This window comes from Ovis aries, chromosome 6, assembly GCF_016772045.2.
Source record: "Ovis aries strain OAR_USU_Benz2616 breed Rambouillet chromosome 6, ARS-UI_Ramb_v3.0, whole genome shotgun sequence".
Classification (NCBI taxonomy): Eukaryota; Metazoa; Chordata; class Mammalia; order Artiodactyla; family Bovidae; genus Ovis; species Ovis aries.
In genome coordinates, this window is record NC_056059.1 from 116869813 (window position 1) to 116893093 (window position 23281).

A 23281-nucleotide genomic window follows, 5' to 3' on the forward strand; every position below is an offset into this window, starting at 1 on the left:
AAAGATTGAGGGGAGAAGAGGGCATCAGAAGACGAGATGGCTGGATGGCACTACTGATACAATGGACATGACCTTGGGTAAACCGGGAGATGGTGAGGGACAGAGAGGCATGGAATGCTACCGTCCACGGGGCCGTGGAGCGTCACACACAGCTGGGTAAGCAACAACGATCAGGAGCCTTGACTGCACGGCTAACACACACGTCCTGCACGCCCTCGAGACACAAATCACTCTACTTCAGCTCCTTCTGGTTATACGGTCTCTAAAGTAAAGTCACCTTGTGCCTCCATGTGTATTCAGAAGGCCAATGGAGTCAAACAAGAGAGCGTCACAGGACGCACAGAAGCACCCTACAGTACCACCAAATAGACACTCACTCAGTAACCCACCCAGGAAAAAAGGCCTCCAGTTAATAAGAACATTTCAAGTGAATGAAATACAAACAGGATGAAAATAGGAATATGCAGGACTGACGAAAATTAATCAAGCAGCTGTCTATAAGAAATCCACTAAGAAAAAGAACATAGGTAGGTTAAAAGCAAAATAATAGGAAAAGCTGCATCACACAAACACCAATTAAAATACACTAAAGTGGTTCTGTTAGTATCAGACGAAGCAGATCTCAGAGCCAAGAAAACTGCCAGGGATAAGAGGAACATAGCCTAAATGAAAAAAAGGGATCGAGTCACCAAAAGACATACAATCAAAAACGCAGAGGCACCAACAACAGAGCTCTGAAGTACACGGCACAAAAACGCAAGCGTGAGGAGAAACCGAGACGCCCACAGCTTCAGCCAGAGCCGCCAACACTCCTCTCTCAGTGACGGACGGACTAGCAGCCGAAAGGCCATCAGGAATAGGGCGCTTTCAGGAACAGGGCACTAACGGATCACCCACTCACCCTGCTAGACACCCGGGACAGCGCTGCCAACCAACCATCTCCCAATAAACACTCTTCTAAAACTACAGAATCAAAGAAAAAACTTAACGACATTCAAGCAAACACTCCACTCAATAACAGCAGAATTTACATGTCTTAAAGTACCTAAGCAATATTCACCAACACGGACCATAAAACTAAAATTTTTCAAAGAATTAAAATCATAACAGTTGTTTTCTGACCATCCTGGAATTAGACGACGAGTCAGTAACTTGACAAGCTGCACGACAGCCCGTCTAACTGACGCTTCGGCTGCGGCAGGCCCCAGCTGCATGCGCAGGTCTTCGCTGCAGCGTGCAGGCTCCTCGCTGTGGTGCAGCTTCAGTCCAGCTGCAGGCAGGCGTGACCTCAGCTCCCTCGCCAGGGACAGAGCCCCCGTGCCCAGCGCTGGAAGGCAGGCTCTTTACCACCGGACCACCGGGGAAGCCCCTAAACAACAGACTTTAAATAATATCAAAGAAGCTTCAAAGGAAATTAGAAAATATTTTAAACTGACTGAAAATTCAAGTACAACACACCAAAGTTTGTGGGATGAAGCTAAATTATGGCTTAGACATGCACAAGTGTATGTATATTAGGAAATACGTTATCTTGAAAATACGTATTTTTAAGAAAGAAGAATAGTCTCAAATCAATAACCCAAGCCTCTACTTTAACGAATTAGAAAAAGAAAAATCAAAACAAACTCAAACCAAGAAATAAGACAGTAAGAAATAAAATTTTCAAAAATTGTGTTTAAAAATTAATGAAATTTAAAAAAAAAAGACGAGGAAAAAACAATGAAACTAAAAGCTGGTCCTTTAAAAAGATTAAGAACTTGAAAAGCCTCTAGAAAGACTGGCAGAAAAGAGAGAAGACAAATAAACAGTATCAGGAATCAGAGAGAGAACACAGAACCCTCACAGACACTGAAAGGATAAAAGGACACTACGGACAATTCTACACACATCGACGCAACAATCAGGATGAAGTGGACCAGTTCTCTAGCAAGCACAAGCTACTAACAGAGAAGGGAACAACCCTTAATCTGCTTTATGAGGCCAGCATTATACTGATACCAAAGCCAGGCAAGGAGAATCTGAGAAAACCATCTGCAGTTGTAGTTTGCCGCTCAGTCGTGTCCGACCCTTTGCGACCCCGTGGACTGTGGCCCACCAGGCTCCTCCCTCCGCGGGATTCTCCAGGCAAGAGTACTGGAATGGGTTGCCATTTCCTTCTCCAGGGGATCTTCCCGACCCACAGATCGAACCCGGGTCTCCCGCATTGCAGGCAGACGCTTTACCCTCTGAGCCGCCAGGGAAGCCCAAGAAAACTATTTACATATACCTTATAAAAGCAGATCCAACAAGGGACTTGCCTGGTGGGCCAGTGGCTAAGACCCCATGCTCCCATCACAGGGGGCCCCACAACTAAAGGCCGAACGGCCCATGTGCCGCGATGAAGACCCGGTGCAGCAAATAAACATTTTTTTAAAGTGCAAATCCACAAAAAAGTTCCCAGAATACATGACTTTAGCGAGATCAACAGATAAAAGTTGAACACACAAAAATTAATAACTTTTATGTACTAGCAATGAATAGAAACAGAAATTCTTCAAAACACCATTTACAGAAGTTGAAAAAATGGAATACTTTAAGACTCTAACAAAACAGGGAAGGGATATGTATGCTGGAGACGACAGTACAAAATACTGATGAAAGAAGTCACAGACGTGCGGTACGTCAGTGCTATGTCAATTAAAAAAAATCGAAGAGGACCAAATAAATGTGACAGAACCACACACAGACGGGAGGACTCAACACAGTGTTCATGCCAATTCTCCACCAAACTGACTACAGATTTAAGGCTACTCTAACCAAGGCCCAGGAGAATTATTTGTAGACACAGACAAGCTGATTCTAAAATGTATGGAAAAGTGAAATGACCAAATAGCAAAAACAATCTTAAGTTGGAGGAATCATCTTACTAATACTATAAGACCCACAGTAATTAAGACCGTGTGGTACAGGCAACGAGATAGACTCATAGATCAATGGAACAGAATACAATCCAGAAATAACCACACAAATCAGCCCAATTGATTTCTGACCCAAATGAAAAATCAGCTCAATGGAGAAAGGGTAGAACAAATGGGTTTGGAACGAACCTGACATCCATCCTGCCCAAAACGATACCTGATACGAAATCAACTCAAACAAGTCACAGGTCTAAGCGTAAAACCAGGGCATTTTTAGAAGAAAATACAGAAAAACAGTCTTTCTGAGATTTTATAAAACAAATAGTTCTTAGACATGATACCAAAAAGTATGCTTTTATAAAAGAAAAATCCAGAAAGGTGAACTTCATCAAAATTTAATTTTTCTTTGCAAAAAAAAAAGTTGATGGAATTTAAAGACTAGCTACAGCCTGAAACTGTTTTTGCAAATCACAAATCTGACCTAATTCATAATAAGAATTATCAAGAATTCTCAAAAGTCAAAAGTAAGAAAATAAAAAGTTAGGAAAAAAAAAAAGCAAAGGCTTTAACACTCCATCCAAGAGGACACAAGAATGGCAAATAAATGAAGTGTTCAGTAACAGCAGTCACTAGGGAGATGTAAATAAATCCCAACACACTACACACCGACCTCTTAATGATTAAAACAGCATCTGAGGAGGGTATGGCGACCCACTCCAGTGTTCCTGCCTGGAGAATCCCATGGACAGAGGAGCCTGGCGGGCCACGGTCCACGGGGTCGCGCAGTCCAGGACCGCGAGCCGGCGCGGGTGCAGAGCGACTGCCTTCTCAGCGCTGCTCGCGGGGGGTCAGGCCGGTGCGGCTGCTCAGAAAGCAGTCTGGCAGTTTCTTACAACGTTACCACTGACCCTGCTCCCATTCCTTGGCATTTACCCCAGAGAAACGAAAATTTACTTTCATACGAAAACTGGCACACAAATGTTTTACAGCAGCTCTATTCACTACCAACAAAAGCTGAAAGAACCCGTGTCCACCAGTGGAAGAATGGGGAACGGCAATCCACCCATACAAGAGAATACTACCCGGCAGTGGGGAGGAGCAAGCTACTCACGCCCACAAAACTCCGGATGAGACTCAGCGACTATGCTGAGTGCAAGGAACCAGCCTCGAAAGCTACAGACGTGCACCATTCACGGAAGTCATTCCACCTCCATGGCCTCCCAAGAAGACAGAGCCACAGCAACAAGCCGAGACGGTCCCGAGTGGGGTGGGGAGGGGAGTGCACAGGGGCCGCGGGGGGCGCCTGCCTGGGCCGCGATAGCGGCACGCCAAGCTGCGCATGCAGGGGCAGGGTCCAAGCCGTCACCACCACGGCCCAAGTCCAGTCTCTGGCTGAGGAACTGAGACCCCGCACACACACGTGCACACACACGTGCGTACACGCACACGTACAACCACACATACATGCACACGTACACACACACACACACACACACACACACGGCTTCCCTCGCGGCTCAGTAGGTAAAAAGAATCTGCCTACAATGCAAGAGACCAGTTGCAATGCAGGAGACCCTGGTTAGATCCTTGGGTGGGAAGATCCCCTGGAGAAGGAAATGTCAACCCACTCCAGGATTCTTGCCTGGAAAATTCCATGGACAGAGGAGCCTGGTGGCCTAAAGTCCACGGGATCTCAAGAGTCAGACACGACTTAGTGACTAAACCAGCACACACGTACACACATATCTATCTACATAGACAGATACGGCAATAAAGCACAGGAACCTGGAATGTTATGTCCATGAATCAAGGCAAATTGGAAAGACTCCAACAGAAAATGGCAAGAGTGAACATCAACATTTTAGGAATCAGTGAACTAAAATAGACTTGAATGGGCGAATTTAACTCAGATGATGACCACTATATACCACTGTGGGCAAGAATCCCTTAGAAAAAATGGAGTAGCCCTCACAGCCAACAAGAGAGTCCAAAATGCAGCACTTGGGTGTAATCTCAAAAATGACAGAATGATCTCTGTTCGTTTCCAAGGAAAACCATTCAATATCACAGTAATCCAAGTCTATGCCCCAACTATTAATACAGAAGAAGAAAAAGTTGACTGTTTCTATGAAGACCTACAAAATCTTCTAGAACTAACACCCAAAAAACATGTTATTTTCATTATAGGGGACTGGAATGCAAAAGTAGGAAGTCAAGAGATACCTAGAGTAACAGGCAAGTTTGGTCTTGGAGCAAAATGAAGCAGGGCAAAGGCTAACAGAGTTTTGCCAAGAGAAAGCACTGGTCATAGCAAACACCCTCTTCCAACAACACAAGAGAAGACTCTACACATGGACATCACCAGATGGTCAACACCAAAATCAGACTGATTATATTCTTTGCAGCTGAAGATGGAGAAGCTCTATACAGTCAGCAAACACAAGACCAGGAGCTGACTTTGGCTCAGATCATGAACTCCTTATAGCCAAATTCAGACTTAAATTGAAGAAAGTAGGGAAAATCACCAGACCATTCAGGTACGACCTAAAACAAATCCCTTAGGATTATACAGTGGAAGTGAGAAATAGATTCAAGGGATTAGACGATAGACAGAGTGCCTGAATAACTATGGACAGAGGTTCGTGACATTGTACAGGAGGCAATGATCAAGACCATTCCCAAGAAAAACAAATGCAAAAAGGCAAATTGGTTGTATGAGGAGGCCTTACAAAATAGCTGAGAAAAGAAGAGAAGCAAAAGGCAAGGGAGAAAAGGAAAGATATTCTCATTTGAATGCAAAGTTCCAAAGAAGAGAAAAGAGAGATAAGAAAGCCTTCCTCAGTGATCAATGCAAAGAAATAGAGGAAAACAATAGAATGGGAAAGACTAGAGATCTCTTCAAGAAAATTAGAGATACCAAGGGAACATTTCATGCAAAGAAGAGCACAAAAAGGACAGAAATGGTATGGACCTAACAGAAGCAGAAGATATTAAGAAGAGGTGGCAAGAATACACAGAAGAACTATAAAAAAAAAGATCTTCACGACCCAGATAATCATGATGGTGTGATCACTCACCTAGAGCCAGACATCCTGGAATGTGAAGCCAAGTGGGCCTTAGGAAACATCACTACAAACAAAGCTAGTGGACGTGATGGAATTCCAGTTGAGCTGTTTCAAACCCTTAAAGATGATGCTGTGAAAGTGCTGCAATCAATGTGTCAGCAAATTTGGAAAACTCAGCAGCGGCCACAGGACTGGAAAAGGTCAGTTTTCCTTCCAATCCCAACAAAGGGCAACGCCAAAGAATGTTCAAACTACCGCACAATGGCACTCATCTCACATGCTAGCAAAGTAATGCTCAAAATTCTCCAAGCCAGGCTTCAACAGTACATGAACCGAGAACTTCCAGATGTTAAAGTTGGATTTAGAAAAGGCAGAGGAACCAAACTGCCAAAATCTGTTGAATCACAGAAAAAAGCAAGAGAGTTCCAGAAAAAATCTACTTCTGCTCTACTGATCATGACAAAGCCTTTGACTGTGTGGATCACAACAAACTGTGGAAAATCCTTCAAGAGATGGGAATACCAGACCACCTCACCTGCCTCTGGAGAAATATGTATGCAGGTCAGGAAGCAACAGTTAGAACTGGATGTGCAACAACAGACTGGTTCCAAATCGGGAAAGAAGTATATAGAGACTGCATATTGTCACCCTGCTTATTTAACTTATATGCAGAGTACATCATGAGAAATGCCGGGCTGGATGAAGCACAAGCTGGAATCAAGATTGCCGGGAGAAATACCAGTAACCTCAGATACACAAATGACACCACCCTTATGGCAGAAAATGAAGAAGAACTAAAGAGCCTCTTGATGAAAGTGAAAGAGGAGAGTGAAAAAGTTGGCTTAAAACTCAACAGTCGGAAAACCAAGATATTGGCATCTGGTCCCATCATTTCATGGCAAATAGCTGGGAAAACAATGGAAACAGTGACAGACTTTATTTTCTTGGACTCCAAAATCACTGCAGATGGTGACTGCAGCCATGAAATTAAAAGACGTTAGCTCCTTGGAAGAAAGCTATGACCAAGCTAGATAGCATATTAAAAAGCAGAGACATTACTTTGCTGACCAAGGTCCTTATTATAGTCAAAGCTATGGTTTTTCCAGTAGTCATGTACGGATGTGAGGGTTGGACCATAAAGAAAGCTGAGCACCAAAGAGTTAATGCTGTTGAACTGTGGTGCTGGAGAAGACCCTTGGGAGTCCCTTGGACAGCCGGGAGATCCAACCAGTCCCGATTTCCTAAAGGAAATCAGTCCTGAATATTCACTGGAAGGAGTCATGCTGAAGCTGAAACTCCAATACTTTGGTCAACTGATGCAAAGAACTGACTCAGTAGAAAAGACCCTGATGCTGGGAAAGATTGAAGGCTGGAGGAGAAGGGGACGACAGAGGATGAGATGGGTGGATGGCATCACCAATTTGATGGCCATGAGTTTGAGCAAGCTCTGGGAGTTGGTGATGGACAGGGAGGCCTGGGGTGCTGCAGTCCATTGGGTCACAAAGAGTCGGACACGACTGAGCTGAACTGACAATATATAGATAGATAGATAGATGTAACTACGTGTTGATTTTTTTAATTAGCTATAATAAAAGCACTTGGAAAGATCCTAACGGTATCTTTAAAGTCAAGCCACGTGTATACTGAGCAACTCCACTTTGGGTTTGCACTCAACCAAAAGGAGCACTCTATCCACCAAAAGACACGCACAGGAGTGCGCACAGCAGCCGGGTTTCCTCAGCCCTGAAATAAGACACGCCCGGTGTCCGTCAGGATCAGAACGGTCAAGTGCGGGACAGTCGCACAATGGACACTGCACGCCCCGGAAGGAATGACGGGCTGCTGCGCCAGCAACAGGAGGGGGCTGAGACACAACTGCTGAGCCCGAGAGCCCTGCCCTCCACAGAGCCCCGTTACGCGAAAACCAGAAACAGAGAAACACGCGAGACCAGTGAGGATGACGAGGGGAACGTGGGCACACTCCAGGGCACTGGGGCGCTTTTCACCATATCGCCTGTGTTGAAATGCTGGTCCCATGGGTGAGCACACACAGAAAGAACACTGCGCCCAGAGCGCTCCCTGTGGCTTCACCCGCGGCTGCAAGTCTTCGCTGAGCCACACAAGGTTCTAGGCCTTTACCGGACCTACTCCCTCAGGTCACTGAAGCAAATGCAGACCAGGGCCTTCCCTGGTGACCCACTGGTGAAGAACCCGCCTGCCAGTGCGGCGATGCAGGTTTGATGCCTGATCCTGGAAGACCCCACGTGCCTCGGAGCAACGAAGCCTGAGCGCCACAGCGACTGAGCCTGTGTCTGGCGCCTGGGAGCCACAGCTGCTGACGCCCCCGGGCCCCAGAGCCGGTGCTCGACAGTGAGAGGCCTGCGCAGTGAGAAGCCCACCGACTTCAACTACAAAGTACCCCTGCTTTTAAAGAAAGCGATGAAGACCCAACCCAGCACCCCTCCAAAAGAACAGTGAATGCGAGAGTGATGACTGAGCATCACCTCATCGTGGCAGCTGCTCCTGAGGCGCAGCGAAGGCCGCTGCAGGCCCCAGTGCGCCCCAAGGTCTGCCATCACCCCGCCTGGCCAGAGGAGACGCTGTGTGTCGTGTCCCAGTTGCAGCCACGTCCAGCCCTCTGCGGTGCCATGGACTGGGGCTCACCAGGCTCCTCTGTCCATAGGGTTCTTCAGGCAAGAAGACTGGATTGGGTTGCCATGTCCTTCTCTAGGAGGACACACTGTATGATGACCCTTGAACATAAGCATTTTAATTATTATTTTCTTGGGTTTCCAAATCACTGCAGATGGTGACTGCAGCCATGAAATTAAGACACCTTCTCCTTGGAAGAAAAATTATGACAAACCTAACAGCATCTTGAAAAGCAGAGACATTACCTTACGACAGAGGTCCGTCTAGTCACGGCTATGGTTTCTTCAGGGGTCATGTATGGATGTGAGAGTTGGACTGTGAAGAAGGCTGAGCGCTGAAGAATTGATGATTTTGAACTGTGGTGCTGGAGAAGACTCTTGAGAGTCCCTTGGACTGCAAGGAGATCCAACCAGTCCATTCTAGAGGAGATCAGTCCTGAATATTCACTGGAAGGACTGATGCTGAAGCTGAACCTCCAATCCTCTGGCCACCTGATGCGAAGACCTGACTCATTGGAAAAGACCCTGATTCTGGAAAAGATCAAAGGCAGGAGGAGGACAGAGGATGAGATGGTTGGATGGCATCACCAACTGAACGGACATGAGTCTGAGTCAACTCCAGGAGCTGGTGAAGGACAGGGAGGCCTGGCGTGCTGCAGTCCATGGGGTCACAGAGTCAGACACGACTGGACGACTGAGCAGAACTGAAACATTAATAGCATCTTCTTGCCGCTTTTCCAGCGACGAGAAAGGACTCACGTCGTCGTCACACATGCTCCCTGTGCGCCATGTTCTCTGATTTTTAAACTGCAGCTTCACTGTGAAAATGTACCTTGATCTGTACCCCAAACTGCTTCCTGTCATAAACCTCTAACAGCATTACAGAAGAGGCCTAAATGCCCATCTGAGCCCTCCATACGTGTACACTTTATGTAAACTGATACCCCAACAGCTCATTTCATGGCTCAATTTCCACAATACAAAAATCTGTATACACACAGATACTTTACAAAATTGGATCCTTATTACAAACACTGTTCTCTTCAACGTTTTGCTTTTTCAGCCATGCTGTGCAACTGTGGGATTCAGCTCCCTGACCAGGAATTGAGTGCATGTCCTCAGAGGTGAAAGTGCGGAGTCCTCGCCACTGGGCCACCAGGACATTCCCACACACACTTCTTTACTTCGTAAGCTTCCCTCTTCACTTAATGCACCATGAATGTTATGAAAATCATACTTTAAAACAGGGATGCAAACAAGCAAGATATTTTCATAATATCCTTCACCTGCCAACTCTTCGCGCACGGCTAACTCTGTCGTCACATTAGAGCAGACCAGCACACTTGGCTGTCAGAACAGGACTGGCCAAGACGCATGCCATCATTTTTACATCCTCGCGTCACAATTGAGAGAGCTTCATCAACGGCATCCTGCGGCGGGGTGCCTGTAAAGCCAGCCAGGCTGGCTTCCTGACAACAAGGGTCCGGTTCACACACAACCCCGTGTGCCCACTTGCCAGCCTCCAACCATTTAATTCTCCCAGCAGCACGAGAAGCCACCTACAAAATGGGGCAGTGTGAGGCTGTGCCTCAGGGCACAGAGCCTAGCAAGTCTGTGTCCCCCAGCTTTGCATATTTTGTGTACAGAGTTTTGCTATGCACCGAAGACTCCAGAAGCTAAGTTATGTTTCCTACTTGGCCCACAGTCCTCATTTCCCTGTAGAAGCCAACTGCACATGGAAGCACTCGCTCTGCCTGAAAGCCACCTCTGATGGCAGCAGTCCTGGGTCCATGCTCGGTGCCGTGCGCAGCAAGCTGAGCAGGGGAGCAAAGACCCCTCCTGAGAATCCAGACAGCCCTCCTATTCGATTCTCTTAGGTATCTTCTGCCCTGGCGGACCTGCTGAGATGGAAACACGGAGCCCCAAGAACTGTAAGCCTGGGAAATCTGGGCTGGCGCCCATTTACCGTCACTCGCTGGCCAGCACTGTTTGGGGCGCCGGTTCTGCCCCAGATAAGGGGTCCCAAAAAGCTCACCATCTGAGGGGAAACAATTCAGAAGTTTCAGAATTACACCAAGAACTTTTGTGATTGGTGTCACCTGTTACCATAAACAGTATTTTTATGTGTTTTATTAATAAAACACTTGCAAAGTACATTTAAAACTAAAGACACAGCTTGAAAACTTCAAAGTATAGTAGAAGAGAATGTTTTCAAAGGTGCAGGTCACAATTCAACAGTACATAATAATTTGTGTATTACAACCACCATTATTGTTAATGAAACTGAGCGAAACAAAAGATACCAGCAAGTATCAGAGGATCCTTTTGTAAACCCTGCAGTGTGAAGAGTGTGTGCACATGTGTGAGTGCAAGGTGTGTGTGTACAAGTCTCAAGGTATTTAGCTCTTATAGTGGGTTCACGGTCAAAACTCTGAATTCATAAATTTAACAACAACAACAAAAAAACAGTCCTGTCAAGATAATACTAGACAGACAGTTATCCAAGTTTGAAAAGTGTCATTCGAATAACAACTAAAAGGTTATTTTAGCTAAATAATGCAAAGTAAGTGAGAATTATTAAAACCTAGAATAATGGTATGAAAGGCTACTGTAAGAATTTTTATTGTGCCACCAATTTGTTTTTATTCAATCAATAAAAATGGGTGTATTTTACATCCAGCTGCAGCCAATATTATCAACATTTTTGTAAAGGATTTGCTCAAGCAGACCTCCCTGCCTCCCCTCCCCAGAAGCAGCAAACATGGCCCTTAATTTGCACTCCAACCATGCAAATACATAAGCCTCGCCCAGTATCCTAAGAACGACACCAGTTTCGCTCTCCAGTGTACTGGACAATGGCAAGCTCTGGAGACTGTGAAATGCAGGGGTGAGACCCAAAACAAAGCTGACAATATAAAGAAAGTTCCAACAACTGCAGAGAACACTCAAAACCCTATAAGCTGCAACTAAAGCCCACACGCTTTACTATGTATTCAGATAATAATAGCGCCAGAGAGCCATGCCACGTGCAATGATTTCTTGTCTGTTCTCACTACCTATCGTTCCAACACAACATTTACAATCCCGCATAAAACAATTTGCGTCTCAGAAACGGGCACACAAATAAATACTCCTTACGAGGCTTTCGGTTGTTTTCACTGCTGCAAATGTCTTCAAAGCAACGTAAAACAGTCCTAACAACACAAACTCCTGAAAAAAGAAAAATCCATTCTCTTTCAGCAGCCGACTGAACAAGTGGAAATGACCGCCAACTGCATACCCGGGTACCAGTCCTGGGTCTTGCAAAGTGCTGTGACCAAGAGCGAAATAAAAGTGGCAGCCATCCACAGCTAGCAGCGGCAGTGTGTGCTACTGTCTCCAAAGACAGAAGAAAGGAAAAAAAAAAGACGATTCAAATATACGTCTGAGTAACCAGACCACTCATTACCTCTATCAACAGGGGGTGAAGCGCCAGGGCCGCCCCTCGCGAGGACTGCCAGGTCTCTCTTTTCCAAATGACCGTTTCGCAGGAGCCCAAGAAAACTTGGAGGAGGCGCTCGGCGATGACCGTGCGCCGGGCGCGGAGGAAGGAGGTGGGCACGCGCGGCGAGCCCCGCTCGCCTCCACCTGACGCCCAGTGGCTCCGGAATCGCACCCGAGTAAACCTCAAGGACGGGCCCGGCGGGGCCGAGGCGGCCCCGGGCCGGCCCGTGACAGCGCCGCGCAGGTGGGCGCCGCGCGCTCCCGGGAGATGCGGCACCTGGCGGCGGCGGGCCCCGGGCGCCTCCCACAGCCCGGGGCCGCGGTCCCCCGCGCCGGCCCCGCGGGAGGCTGTCAGCGCGCGAGCCGCCCGGCGCCCGGCGCCCGGCCCCGCACCGTTACCGCCCCCGCCCCCGCCGCTTACCTCAAAGTAGCCTCCGGGGGCGGCGCCGCCCGCGCCCGCGCCGAGGGGCCCGTTGGCCGCCGCCGCCGCCGCCGCCGCCGCCGCCGCGCCGCCCGGGGCCGCCAGGCCCGCGGCCTGGGAGCCGCGCAGCGCCGCCGCCGGGCCGGCCTTGCCGCCGCCCGCGCCGCCGTTGCCCCCGCCCGAGCCGCCGCCGCCGCCCCGCTTGTTCTTCCGGCGCTTGGCCCCGCGCTTGGCGTCGGCCGGGCTCATGGCGGGCGGGCGGGGAGGGCGCGGAGTGGGCGCGGGGCCGCGGGCGGCGGCGGAGGGCGGGGAAGGCGGGGAGGCTGAGGCGGCGGCGGGACGCGCTCTGGCCGGCCGCGGGCGGGGGGCGGGGGGGGCAGGGCGCTGCGCGGGGTCGCCTCCGGGCGGGCGGGCGGGCGGCAGCTGCGGGGCGGCGGCTGGGCGGGAGCGACGGCGAGTCCACCGGGCCCGGCGCCGCCGCTGACCAGAGTTAGAGTCCAATATGGCGGACACAAGGGGAAAGGGATCCCAGTTTACGTCGGGGGAGGGGGAAGGAGCGGCGGGGAGGGGGAGGGGTGTGGGCGCCCTCCTTCCCCCCCTCACCGCCCCCCCCCCGCCTCACTCCGCCCTCTCGAGCTCCGCTCCCCCTCCGGCCGCGCCCTCCCTGCCCGCCGTTAACACGCCTCCGGCTCGTGGGGCACGCCGGGAGCTGGAGTCCGCGCGCCCGCACCCGCCGCTCGGGCCGCCCGGTGTGGGGACTACGATTCCCGTCAGGCCGCGCGCGCTCAAGCGCCCGGACGCCGCGAGGGGCTGCGGCAAGGGGAGAGAGATGCGGAGGTGACGTCACCCCGGGTCCGAGCCGCGCGGCCCCCTCCCCGCCCGCGCCGCGCGGCCTTCTGGGACTTGTAGTCGAGCGGAGGGCCCCGGCCCAGCGCGGGGCCGGGTGAGCGAACTACGAGCCGGCGGTGAGGAGAGTTCCGCCTCTTTGACAGGCTCCCAGACGCCCCCGCGCCCCACGCCCCCGCCGCGGGTCCGCAACCCGGTTCGGCCCTCGGGATGGCGTCGGGCAAGTGAACCTCCGTCCTGGCCCGCGGGGAACGGTTCTGTGACCTTGGCCCGGTTCGAATCCACCTCCTCCACCGCTTGGCCCTGTGACCTTGGGCCGGGGCCCTCGCCTGAGTCCAGGTGACTCAGTGGGACTCGAAGGACCCGTCTCGGGGGCCTGGGCCGCGTTTCCGGACGGAGAGCGCTGGGTCTGGCTGCCGGCTGGTCCGGGGCCTCCCGCCCCGGGCGATGGGGCCGCCGCAATCCTTCAGGTCGCTCGCTTAGAATCGCTGGCCTGGAGGCGCCCTCCCACCTCGTCTTCTTCCTGCTGCCCCTTTGCAGCCACCGCCCGGGCTCCCGGTACCTTGCAACCCCGTGCTGTCCCAGGGCGGTCCAGCCGTTCCTCACGACCTCGCATGCGCCCGCCGCACAAGCCACGAACCCCTTCAGGCCCTCCCCGGCCCTGCAGTGGGGCCGCTTGCCCGTCATCGGCAAGCCCCAGGTACAAGTCTGCCCTCGGACCGGTAGCACAGGGGTCCCTCGTCGGGCCCGGTGTTCAGGAGGGCTCCACCCTTCACAAACACCGAGACACAACACACGGGTTTTACCTTACTTGGTTCCATGGCTGGTTACAGGGCCCAGATGCAGAGGAGCTTGGCGCTAGGGTGTATGGTACGAGGGCCTTCATTTGCATCTCTTCCTGGGCCCCGCAGCCTTCATCTCTGAGCCTGCCAGGACTTGCTGCCTCACCTTCACTCTTGCCCACCTGCAGCCGTGGCCTTTTAATCCTCTGACTGATTAGTGTCACAACCAGAATGAGCTAATACGATCCATTATGTAGGCAGAATAAGACCCCTCCTGGTGAGTGTTGAATGACCTTGCTGCTGAAGGTAGCGTTTGACAGGGTGGGGGTGTTTGTCTTAACACTCCACTGGGTGGGCAATGTTTTGGGCTGCCCCCCTCCCCACAGCTTCCCTGATAGCTCAGTTGGTAAAGAATCCATCTGCAACACAGGAGACCCCGGCTCGATTCCTGGGTGGGGAAGATCCCCTGGAAAAGGGATAGGCTACCCACTCCAGTATTCAGAATCTGCCTGCAATGCAGGAGACCTGGGTTCCATCCCTGGGTTGGGAAGATCCCCTGGAGAAGGGAAAGGCTACCCACTCCAGTACTCTGGCCTGGAGAATTCCGTGGACTGTATATGGGGTCGCAAATAGTTAGACACGATGGAGCGACTTTCACTCTCACCGCGAGTCTGAGTCAGACTCCCCGCTCCCACAGACCCTGTGCTTTTGCTTGTCAGAGCACATCGCACTGGACTGGGATTCCTGGTGTTCACCAGTATCCCCAGAGAAGTCTAGGACGGCCGGGCATCGAATGTCTGCCTCCTGCACCTCTGAACCTTAGCTCCTGCCAGGCAAGGGCTGGACACACATCAATCCCGTCCTTGCTGGATGAATGAGTGGCATAACAATGACCATTTGTCAAGCAGGTTCGCACCAGCCGCTCTGCTGCTGCAGGCTCTCATGCAGTCAGTACAACCAGTCTCCGCACTGGCACCATTAGCCCTCTGCTGTGGCTGAGAGACAAAAGTGCACAGATAGTGCGGGGTTTGCCCAAAGTCACCCAGATAGTCAGAGGCAAGGCCCGGGTTCCAGCTCAGATGTGGCTCAGGTACGACTTGGATTCAGCAGAGCACAGGGTGATACAGTCAAGGGTTCTCTGGTGCCTGGGGACAGAAACCTCTCTGAGGAGGAGAGCTGGACCAGAGCTGGTAACTGTCAGAGCAAAGGCCTTTCAGCCATCCAGACTGAAGCAGGGGAAAGCCCAGCATTCCCTGGGACCTAACAAAATCAAGGGCAGGTTTTATTCTAAATGGAGCTGAGAGTCATGGAGGGTTCTGAGCAAGGACTGTCATGTTGGATGTTTTTGAGAAAACTCTGGCTGTTATATTGAGAGTGGATGTCGGGAGCAAGATTAGAGGCTGGGACACCCCTGAAGGGCACCCAGCAGATGGAGAGGGTGCTCCTGGCAGACAGAATTTACAAACAAAAGGCATAAAGAAGTGATTCTCAGCTTTGACTTTCCATTATCTACCCCTAAGGAAAAATTAAGATATTAAGGAGAGAATACTAAGGAACAAAATTTTGTCTGGTAGAATTGAACTTTGGGAGGGCCACAAACCATTGTCATATCTAAGATTTCTTTCTTCCTTTAAGAATCAGTTCTCACCCCTTGAGAGATGTATTAGTGAGTGTTCTCCAGAGAAATGGAACCAATATGAAACAGATAGATTTATTGTAAGGAATTGGCTCATAAGATGATGGAGGCTCACAAGTCCTGAGACCTTCAGTCAGCAAACTGGAGAGCCAACGGTGCAGTCCCAGTGCAAAAGCCTGAGGACCAGGAGGGCCCATGGAGGTATTCCAGTCTGAAAGCCAGCCAGGTGTGAGACCCAGGAGGAGCTGCTGATATTTCAGTGTGATCCAAAAGGTAGGGAAAAAACAAATGATCCAGCTCAGAGGCGCTCAGGTAACAGGAGCTGTCTTTTTCTTCTACGCAGGCCTTGAACTGATGGGTGAGGAGGGCACATTGAGGAGGGCAATCTGCTTTACTGAGTCGACCGATGCAGACGTTAATCTCATCCCAAAATGCACTCTCAACAGACACCTCCAGAATTAAGTTTAACCAAATATCTGGGCACCCTAGGACCCACTCATGCTGACCTAAAATAACCGTCACAAGGGAGAATGCAGGACGTAGGGTCAGGAGGGTCTTTGTGTACTCAGAAAAGGAGAAGCAGCTTGGTCTGGCAGGAGCACAAGTGGCCACGGGGAGACATGGACAGTGGCCGTGGAGCGGCCTCAGGCATGGAGATGGCCACTCAGAGCGCCCTGCTGATTTGGGAATCTCTTAGAACCACTTGCAGGAAAATGTGGCATATGTTGGATATTTTTGTAAAAGTCAAGTTTTATTATTTTCATGTGTACTATTAATGAAGATACGAGTATGTTTTAATAGCACAAGACGATTTTGTAAGAAAAGTTAGGTGAGTTCATTGTCTCACAATTCATAATCAGGGAGCATTACGCAATAATAATCATTACCTCGAAAGCCTTTTCTAATTTGTGGCTTTATTAAGTCTGCAGAAAGAGAAGCTGAGCACCCCTGCTCAAGCCATTTCCTTGCCCCAAGTAGAACTCATGGCAGTGAGCTCCCACCCCCAGGCAGAGCAGAGGGCACGCTCTGCAGAAACGACACAGTGTAAGAGCAGCCGTGGGCATGTTAAGTGAGTAAGTGAAGTCGCTCAGTCGTGTCCGACTCTTTGCGACCCTGTGGATTGCAGCCCACCAGGCTCCTCACTCCATGGGATTCTCCAGGCAAGAGTACTAGAGTGGGGTGCCATTTCCTTCTCCAGGGGATCTTCCCGACCCAGGGATCGAACCCGGGTCTCCCGCATTGGAGGCAGGCGCTTTAACCTCTGAGCCACTAGGGAAGCCCTATGGACATGTTACCATTTGGCGATCCCAAAGAACCAGGCAGTTCTTGCAGATCACCCAGAACTGGAGCCCACCGGTCAGAAGCTCTGCCCACATGGAGCTTCTAATCAGCTTTTAATCACATTGCTTGTGAACATGAAGGAACAGTGAAGGATCACCAGTCATTTAAGAAATAGCTCAAGTGTGAATATGAAAAAATGTGTGGGCAGGGTGGGCAGGCAAAGAAACTGTTAATGGAGGGAATCAAAACATGTTTTCAAAAACTGCTAATAGCCTCAGAGATGTTTAAGAAAAGAGTCTTGAAAATTAAAATTATAGCCAACATTGTAAAAGAAATTCAATAGAAGGGCTACAAGATAAAGGTAAGGAAATTATTCAGGAAGTAGAACAAAAAGAAAATTAGAAGGAAGTTATACAGGAAGTAGAACAAAAAGAGACAGAAAATTAGAAATGACTTAAAATCTCACTTCAGGAGCCTTAACAACTTTCCCCTAAGGATTCTGGGGGAGGACTTCTCTTGAGGTCCAGCGGTTAAGGACCCACTTTCCAGTCCAGGGAACATGTTCAGTTGGTGGTCAGGGAGCCAGATCCCACGCGCTGCAGGGCGGCTGAGCCCTCCCCAACCCCAGCTGCCCTGACTGAGCTTGCCTGCTCCGGAGAGTTTGCACTGCAAATAAAGCCCTCACACCTGCAGTGAAGACCCAAATAAAAACAACTCGAGGGGGAACAATGGAGGGAAACAGCTTTTAAAAGAAAGAAGGTGGGACTTGTCTGGTGGTCCAGTGACTCAGACTCCGCACTCCCACTGTGGGGGCCCAGTGTTGATCCCGGGTCAGGGAACTAGGTCCTGCATGCTGCAACTCAAGATCCCACTTGCAGCAACTAAGACCGGTGCACCCAGACAAGTATTTTTTAAAAAATAATAGTAATTTACCAGAAATGAAGACTTGAACATACAGACCGGAAGGCACCTGTGCGCCTCAGTATACCACCAGCGTGAAGGTTCAGATTGAAAGAGCCCACCAAGGAAGATGGTTGACTGTATAAATCAGAGATTTAAAAAAAAAAAAAAAAAAGAACTTAAAAACATTCAGAAGGAAAATCAACTTCATCTAAAAAAAAAAAAAGGAAAAAGAACCTCACTAAACTTCTTAATTAGTAACATTCAATGCTAAACTGATGCAGGGCCTTCAAAATTCTGAAAAAAAAAAAAAAACACATTTAAGTAGAATTGTATAGCCAGCCAAACGGTCGATCATGTATGGAGACAAAAAAACAATTGTGGACATACATATTGGGAGAAGATATTTCCAAACGATGTGGCCAATAGGGATCAGTCTCCAAAATTTACAAACAGCTCATGACAATTAACAGCATCAAGACAAACAACCCACTCAAAAAGTGAAGACCTAAATAGACATTTCTTCAAAGCAGACTTACAGATGGCCAATAAGCATATGGAAAGATGTTCAACATTGCTAATTATTAGGGAAACACAAATCAAAACTATCATGTGATATCACCTCACACCAGCCAGAATGGCTATCATCAAAAAATCCACTAACAATAAATGCTGGAGAGGGTGTGGAGAAAAGGGAGCCCTCCTACACTGTTGGTGGGAATGTACGTTGGTGCAGCCACTGTGGAGAGCAGTGTGAACGTCCCTTTAAAAACTAAACACAGAGCGACCACATGGCCCTGCACTCCCACCACTGGGCACACATCCAGAGAAAACCGCGGCCCGAATAGACGCATGAACCCAATGTGCGCCGCAGCGCTGTGTGCAATAGCCAAGGCAGGGACGCAGCCTAAATGCCCACCTACAGAGGGAAGGACGGAGAAGGCGCGGTCCGTCCACACGATGGGATGCGACTCAGCCGTCAAAAGGAGTGAAACAATGCCGTTTGCAGCAACATGGATGGCCCTCGAGAGGGTCATACTGAGTGAAGTGAATCAGACAGAAGGAGAAATATCGTACCACATCCCTCATGAGCTTACTTACAAAACGGAAACAGACCCGACTTCAAGAGAACAGGCTTATCGTTACAGGGGTGGGGAAGGATGGGGGTAAGGGATAGTTCGGGAGTTTGGGATGGACATGTACACACTGTTCTAATTAAAATAGATAACCAACGAGGACCTGCTGTATAGCACAGGAAATTTTGCCCAATGTTATCTGAAAGCCTGAATGAAGGGGAGTTTGGGAGAAAACGGATATGGATGGCTGAGACGCTTCTGCTGCTCACCTGAAACTATCATTGTTTAGTAATTGGCTATGTTGTTGTTCAGTCGCTAAGTCATGCCCAACTCTCTAAGATCCCACAGACTCTAGCACGCCAGGCTTCCCTGTCCTTTACTATCTCCCAGAGTTTGCTCAAACTCATGTCCCTTGAACTGGTGATGCCATCCAACCATCTCATCTCTGTCACCCCTAGTCAGCTATACCCCCAATAGAAAAAAAAATTGTTTTAATTGTGGACATTCAAACTATATTTTTCAGGTAAGCAGACTGTAACATAGTAACAAAGCCTAAAATACCAGTACGTCTATTTCTCACTTATGGCCTGAGGCTGTGAAGTGTCTCTCCTCCATCATGAACCATGAACTTCCAGATGTTCAAGCTGGATTTAAAAACGCAGAAGAACCAGAGATCAAATTGCCAACATCCGTTGGATCATCAAAAGAGCAAGAGAGTTCAAAAAAAATCTGCTTTATTGACTAAGCCAAAGACTTTGTGTGAATCACAGCAAACTCTGGAAAATTCTTTTTTGTTTTTTATTTTATTTTATTTTTTTAATTTTTATTTTTTTATTAAATTTTTATTTTTACTTTATTTTACTTTATAATACTGTATTGGTTTTGCCATACATTGACATGAATCCACCAGGGGTGTACATGCGTTCCCAAATATGAACCCCTCTCCCACCTCCCTCCCCATAACATCTCTCTGGGTCATCCCCGTGCACCAGCCCCAAGCATCCTGTATCCTGCATTGGACATAGACTGGCGATTCGTTTCTTACATGACAGTATACATGTTTCAATGCCATTCTCCCAAATCATCCCACCCTCTCCCTCTCCCTCAGAGTCCAAAAGTCTGCTCTACACATCTGCGTCTCTTTTGCTGTCTCGCATACAGGGTCATCCTTGCCATCTTCCTAAATTCCATATATATGTGTTAGTATACTGTATTGGTGTTTTTCTTTCTGGCTTACTTCACTCTGTATAATCGGCTCCAGTTTCATCCATCTCATTAGAACTGATTCAAATGTATTCTTTTTAACAGCTGAGTAATACTCCATTGTGTATATGTACCACAGCTTTCTTATCCATTCATCTGCTGATGGACATCTAGGTTGTTTCCATGTCCTGGCTATTATAAACAGTGCTGCGATGAACATTGGGGTACATGTGTCTCTTTCAATTCTGGTTTCCTCGGTGTGTATGCCCAGCAGTGGGATTGCTGGGTCATAAGGCAGTTCTGTTTGCAATTTTTAAGGAATCTCCACACTGTTCTCCGTAGTGGCTGTACTAGTTTGCATTCCGACCAACAGTGTAGGAGGGTTCCCTTTTCTCCACACCTTCTCCAGCATTTATTGCTTCCTGACTTTTGGATCGCAGACATTCTGACTGGTGTGAAGCGGTACCTCATTGTGGTTCTCATTTGCATTAAAAATATGGAACGCTTCACGAATTTGCGTATCATCCTTGCACAGGGGCCATGCTAATCTTCTCTGTATCGTTCCAATTTTAGTATATGTGCTGCTGAAGCGAGCACTGGAAAATTCTTAAAGAGAAGGTAATACCAGACCACCTTACCTGCCTTCTGAGAAATCTGTATGCAGGTCAAGAAGCAACAGTTAGAACTTGACTTGGAACATCAGATTTGTTCCAAATGGGGAAAGGAGTATGTCAAGGCTGCATACTGTCATCCTGCTTAATTTAAATTACATGCAGAGCACATCATGTCAAATGCAGGCTGGATAAAGCACAAGCTGGAATCAAGATTGCTGGGAGAAATATCAATACCTTAGAAACACAGATGACAGCACACTTATGGCAGAAAGCAAAGAAGAACTAAAGAGCCTCTTGATGAAAGTGAAAGAGGAGAGTGAAAAAGTTGACCTAAAACTCGACATTCAGAACACTAAGATCACGGAATCTGGTCCCATCAGTACAGTTCAGTTGCTGTCGTGTCCGACTCTTTGCGACCCCATGAATCGCAGCACGCTAGGCCTCCCTGTTCATCACCATCTCCCGGAGTTCACTCAGATTCACGTCCGTCGAGTAAGTGATGCCATCCAACCATCTCATCCTCTGTCGTCCCCTTCCCCTCCTGCCCCCAATCCCTCCCAGCATCAGAGTCTTTTCCAATGAGTCAACACTTCGCATGAGGTGGCCAAAGCACTGGAGTTTCAGCTTTAGCATCATTCCTTCCAAAGAAATCCCAGGACTTATCTCCTTCAGATGGACTGGTTGGATCTCCTTGCAGTCCAAAGGACTCTCAAGAGTCTTCTCCAACACCCACAGTTCAAAAGCATCAATTCTTCGGTGCTCAGCTTTCTTCACAGTCCAACTCTCACATCCATACATGACCACTGGAAAAACCATAGCCTTGACTAGACGGACCATAGTCGGCAAAGTAATGTCTCTGCTTTTGAATATGCTATCTAGGTTAGTCATAACTTTTCTTCCAAGGAGTAGGCGTCTTTTAATTTCATGGCTGCAGTCACCAGCTGCAGTGATTTTGCAGCCCAAGAAAATAAACTCTGCCACTGTTTCCACTGTTTTCCCATCTATTTCCCATTTAGTGATGGGACCAAATGCCATGATCTTCATTTTCTGAATGTTGAGCTTTAAGCCAACTTTTTCACTCTCCTCTTTCACTTTCATCAAGAGGCTTTTTACTTCCTCTTCAATTTCTGCCATAAGGGTGGTGTCATCTGCATATCTGAGGTTATTGATATTTCTCCCGGCAATCTTGATTCCAGCTTGTGTTTCTTCCAGTCCAGCGTTTCTCATGATGTACTCTGCATATAAATTAAATAAGCAGGGTGACAATATACAGCCTTGACATACTCCTTTTCCTATTTGAAACCTTCGTCCAAGGTAAGGAGCAGCGGCTGCGCTTTCCTGGAGCAGCCGTGAAGAGGTACCCCACGCCCAAGGTAAGAGAAACCCAAGTAAGATGGTAGGTGTTGCAAGAGGGCATCAGAGGGCAGACACACTGAAACCATACTCACAGAACTCTAGTCAATCTAATCACGCGAGGACCACTGCCTTGTATAACTCAATGAAATTAAGCCATGCCCGTGGGGCAACCCAAGATGGGCGGGTCATGGTGGAGAGGTCTGACAGAATGTGGTCCACTGGAGAAGGGAATGGCAAACCACTTCAGTATTCTTGCCTTGAGAACCCCATGAACAGTATGAAAAGGCAAAATGATAGGATACTGAAAGAGGAACTCCCCAGGTCAGTAGGTGCCCAACACGCTCCTGGAGATCAGTGGAGAAATAACTCCAGAAAGAATGAAGGGATGGAGCCAAAGCAAAAACAATACCCAGCTGTGGATGTGACTGGTGATAGAAGAAAGGTCCGATGCTGTAAAGAGCAATATTGCATAGGAACCTGGAATGTCAGGTCCATGAATCAAGGCAAATTGGAAGTGGTCAAACAAGAGATGGCAAGAGTGAACGTCGACATTCTAGGAATCAGCAAACTAAAATGGACTGGAATGGTTGAATTTAACTCAGATGACCATTATATCTACTACTGCAGGCAGGAATCCCTCAGAAGAAATGGAGTAGCCATCATGGTGAACAAAACAGTCCGAAATGCAGTACTTGGATGCACTCTCAAAAATGACAGAATGATCTCTGTCTCCAAGGCAAACCATTCAATATCACAGTAATCCAAGTCTATGCCCCAACCAGTAATGCTGAAGAAGCTGAAGTTGAATGGTTCTATGAAGACCCAGAAGACCTTTTAGAACTAACACCCAAAAGAGATGTCCTTTTCATTATAGGGGACTGGAATGCAAAAGTAGGAAGTCAAGAAACACCTGGAATAACAGAAAATTTGGCCTTGGAATGCAGAATGAAGCAGGGTAAAGACTAATAGAGTTTTGCCAAGAACATGCACTGGTCATAGCAAACACCCTCTTCCAACAACACAAGAGAAGACTCTACACATGGACATCACCAGATGGTCAACACCGAAAT

The 23281-nt window shown here is 48.6% G+C and overlaps 1 protein-coding gene, 1 long non-coding RNA gene and 1 other non-coding gene across 7 annotated transcripts in view; 1 reads left to right on the top strand and 2 right to left on the bottom strand.

Moving 5' to 3' along the window:
- Positions 1 to 12865, bottom strand: part of FAM193A (family with sequence similarity 193 member A) — a 150598-nt gene extending 137733 nt beyond the window's left edge. For 3 of the 5 annotated variants that reach the window (XM_060417466.1, XM_027971298.3, XM_042251714.2), the window contains exon 1: positions 12518 to 12865. In XM_060417466.1, the coding sequence (XP_060273449.1) occupies positions 12518 to 12766 (249 nt within the window). In that variant the 5' untranslated portion in view covers positions 12767 to 12865. Of the gene's footprint in view, positions 1 to 8859; positions 11028 to 12061; positions 12250 to 12517 lie in introns of those variants that run through there. The other 2 variants (XM_060417465.1, XM_060417463.1) reach the window with 2 other exon arrangements.
- Positions 12866 to 13553: 688 nt separating this feature from the next.
- LOC121819857 (uncharacterized) lies at positions 13554 to 20241 on the top strand. The gene is made up of 2 exons (XR_006060230.2): positions 13554 to 14063; positions 16125 to 20241. It is a non-coding gene; the product is annotated as an uncharacterized LOC121819857 (long non-coding RNA).
- A 490-nt stretch (positions 20242 to 20731) lies between these two features.
- On the bottom strand, positions 20732 to 20838 carry LOC114115475 (U6 spliceosomal RNA). The gene has a single exon (XR_003589812.2). It is a non-coding gene; the product is annotated as a U6 spliceosomal RNA (small nuclear RNA).
- Between the last annotated feature and the right edge of the window lie 2443 nt (positions 20839 to 23281).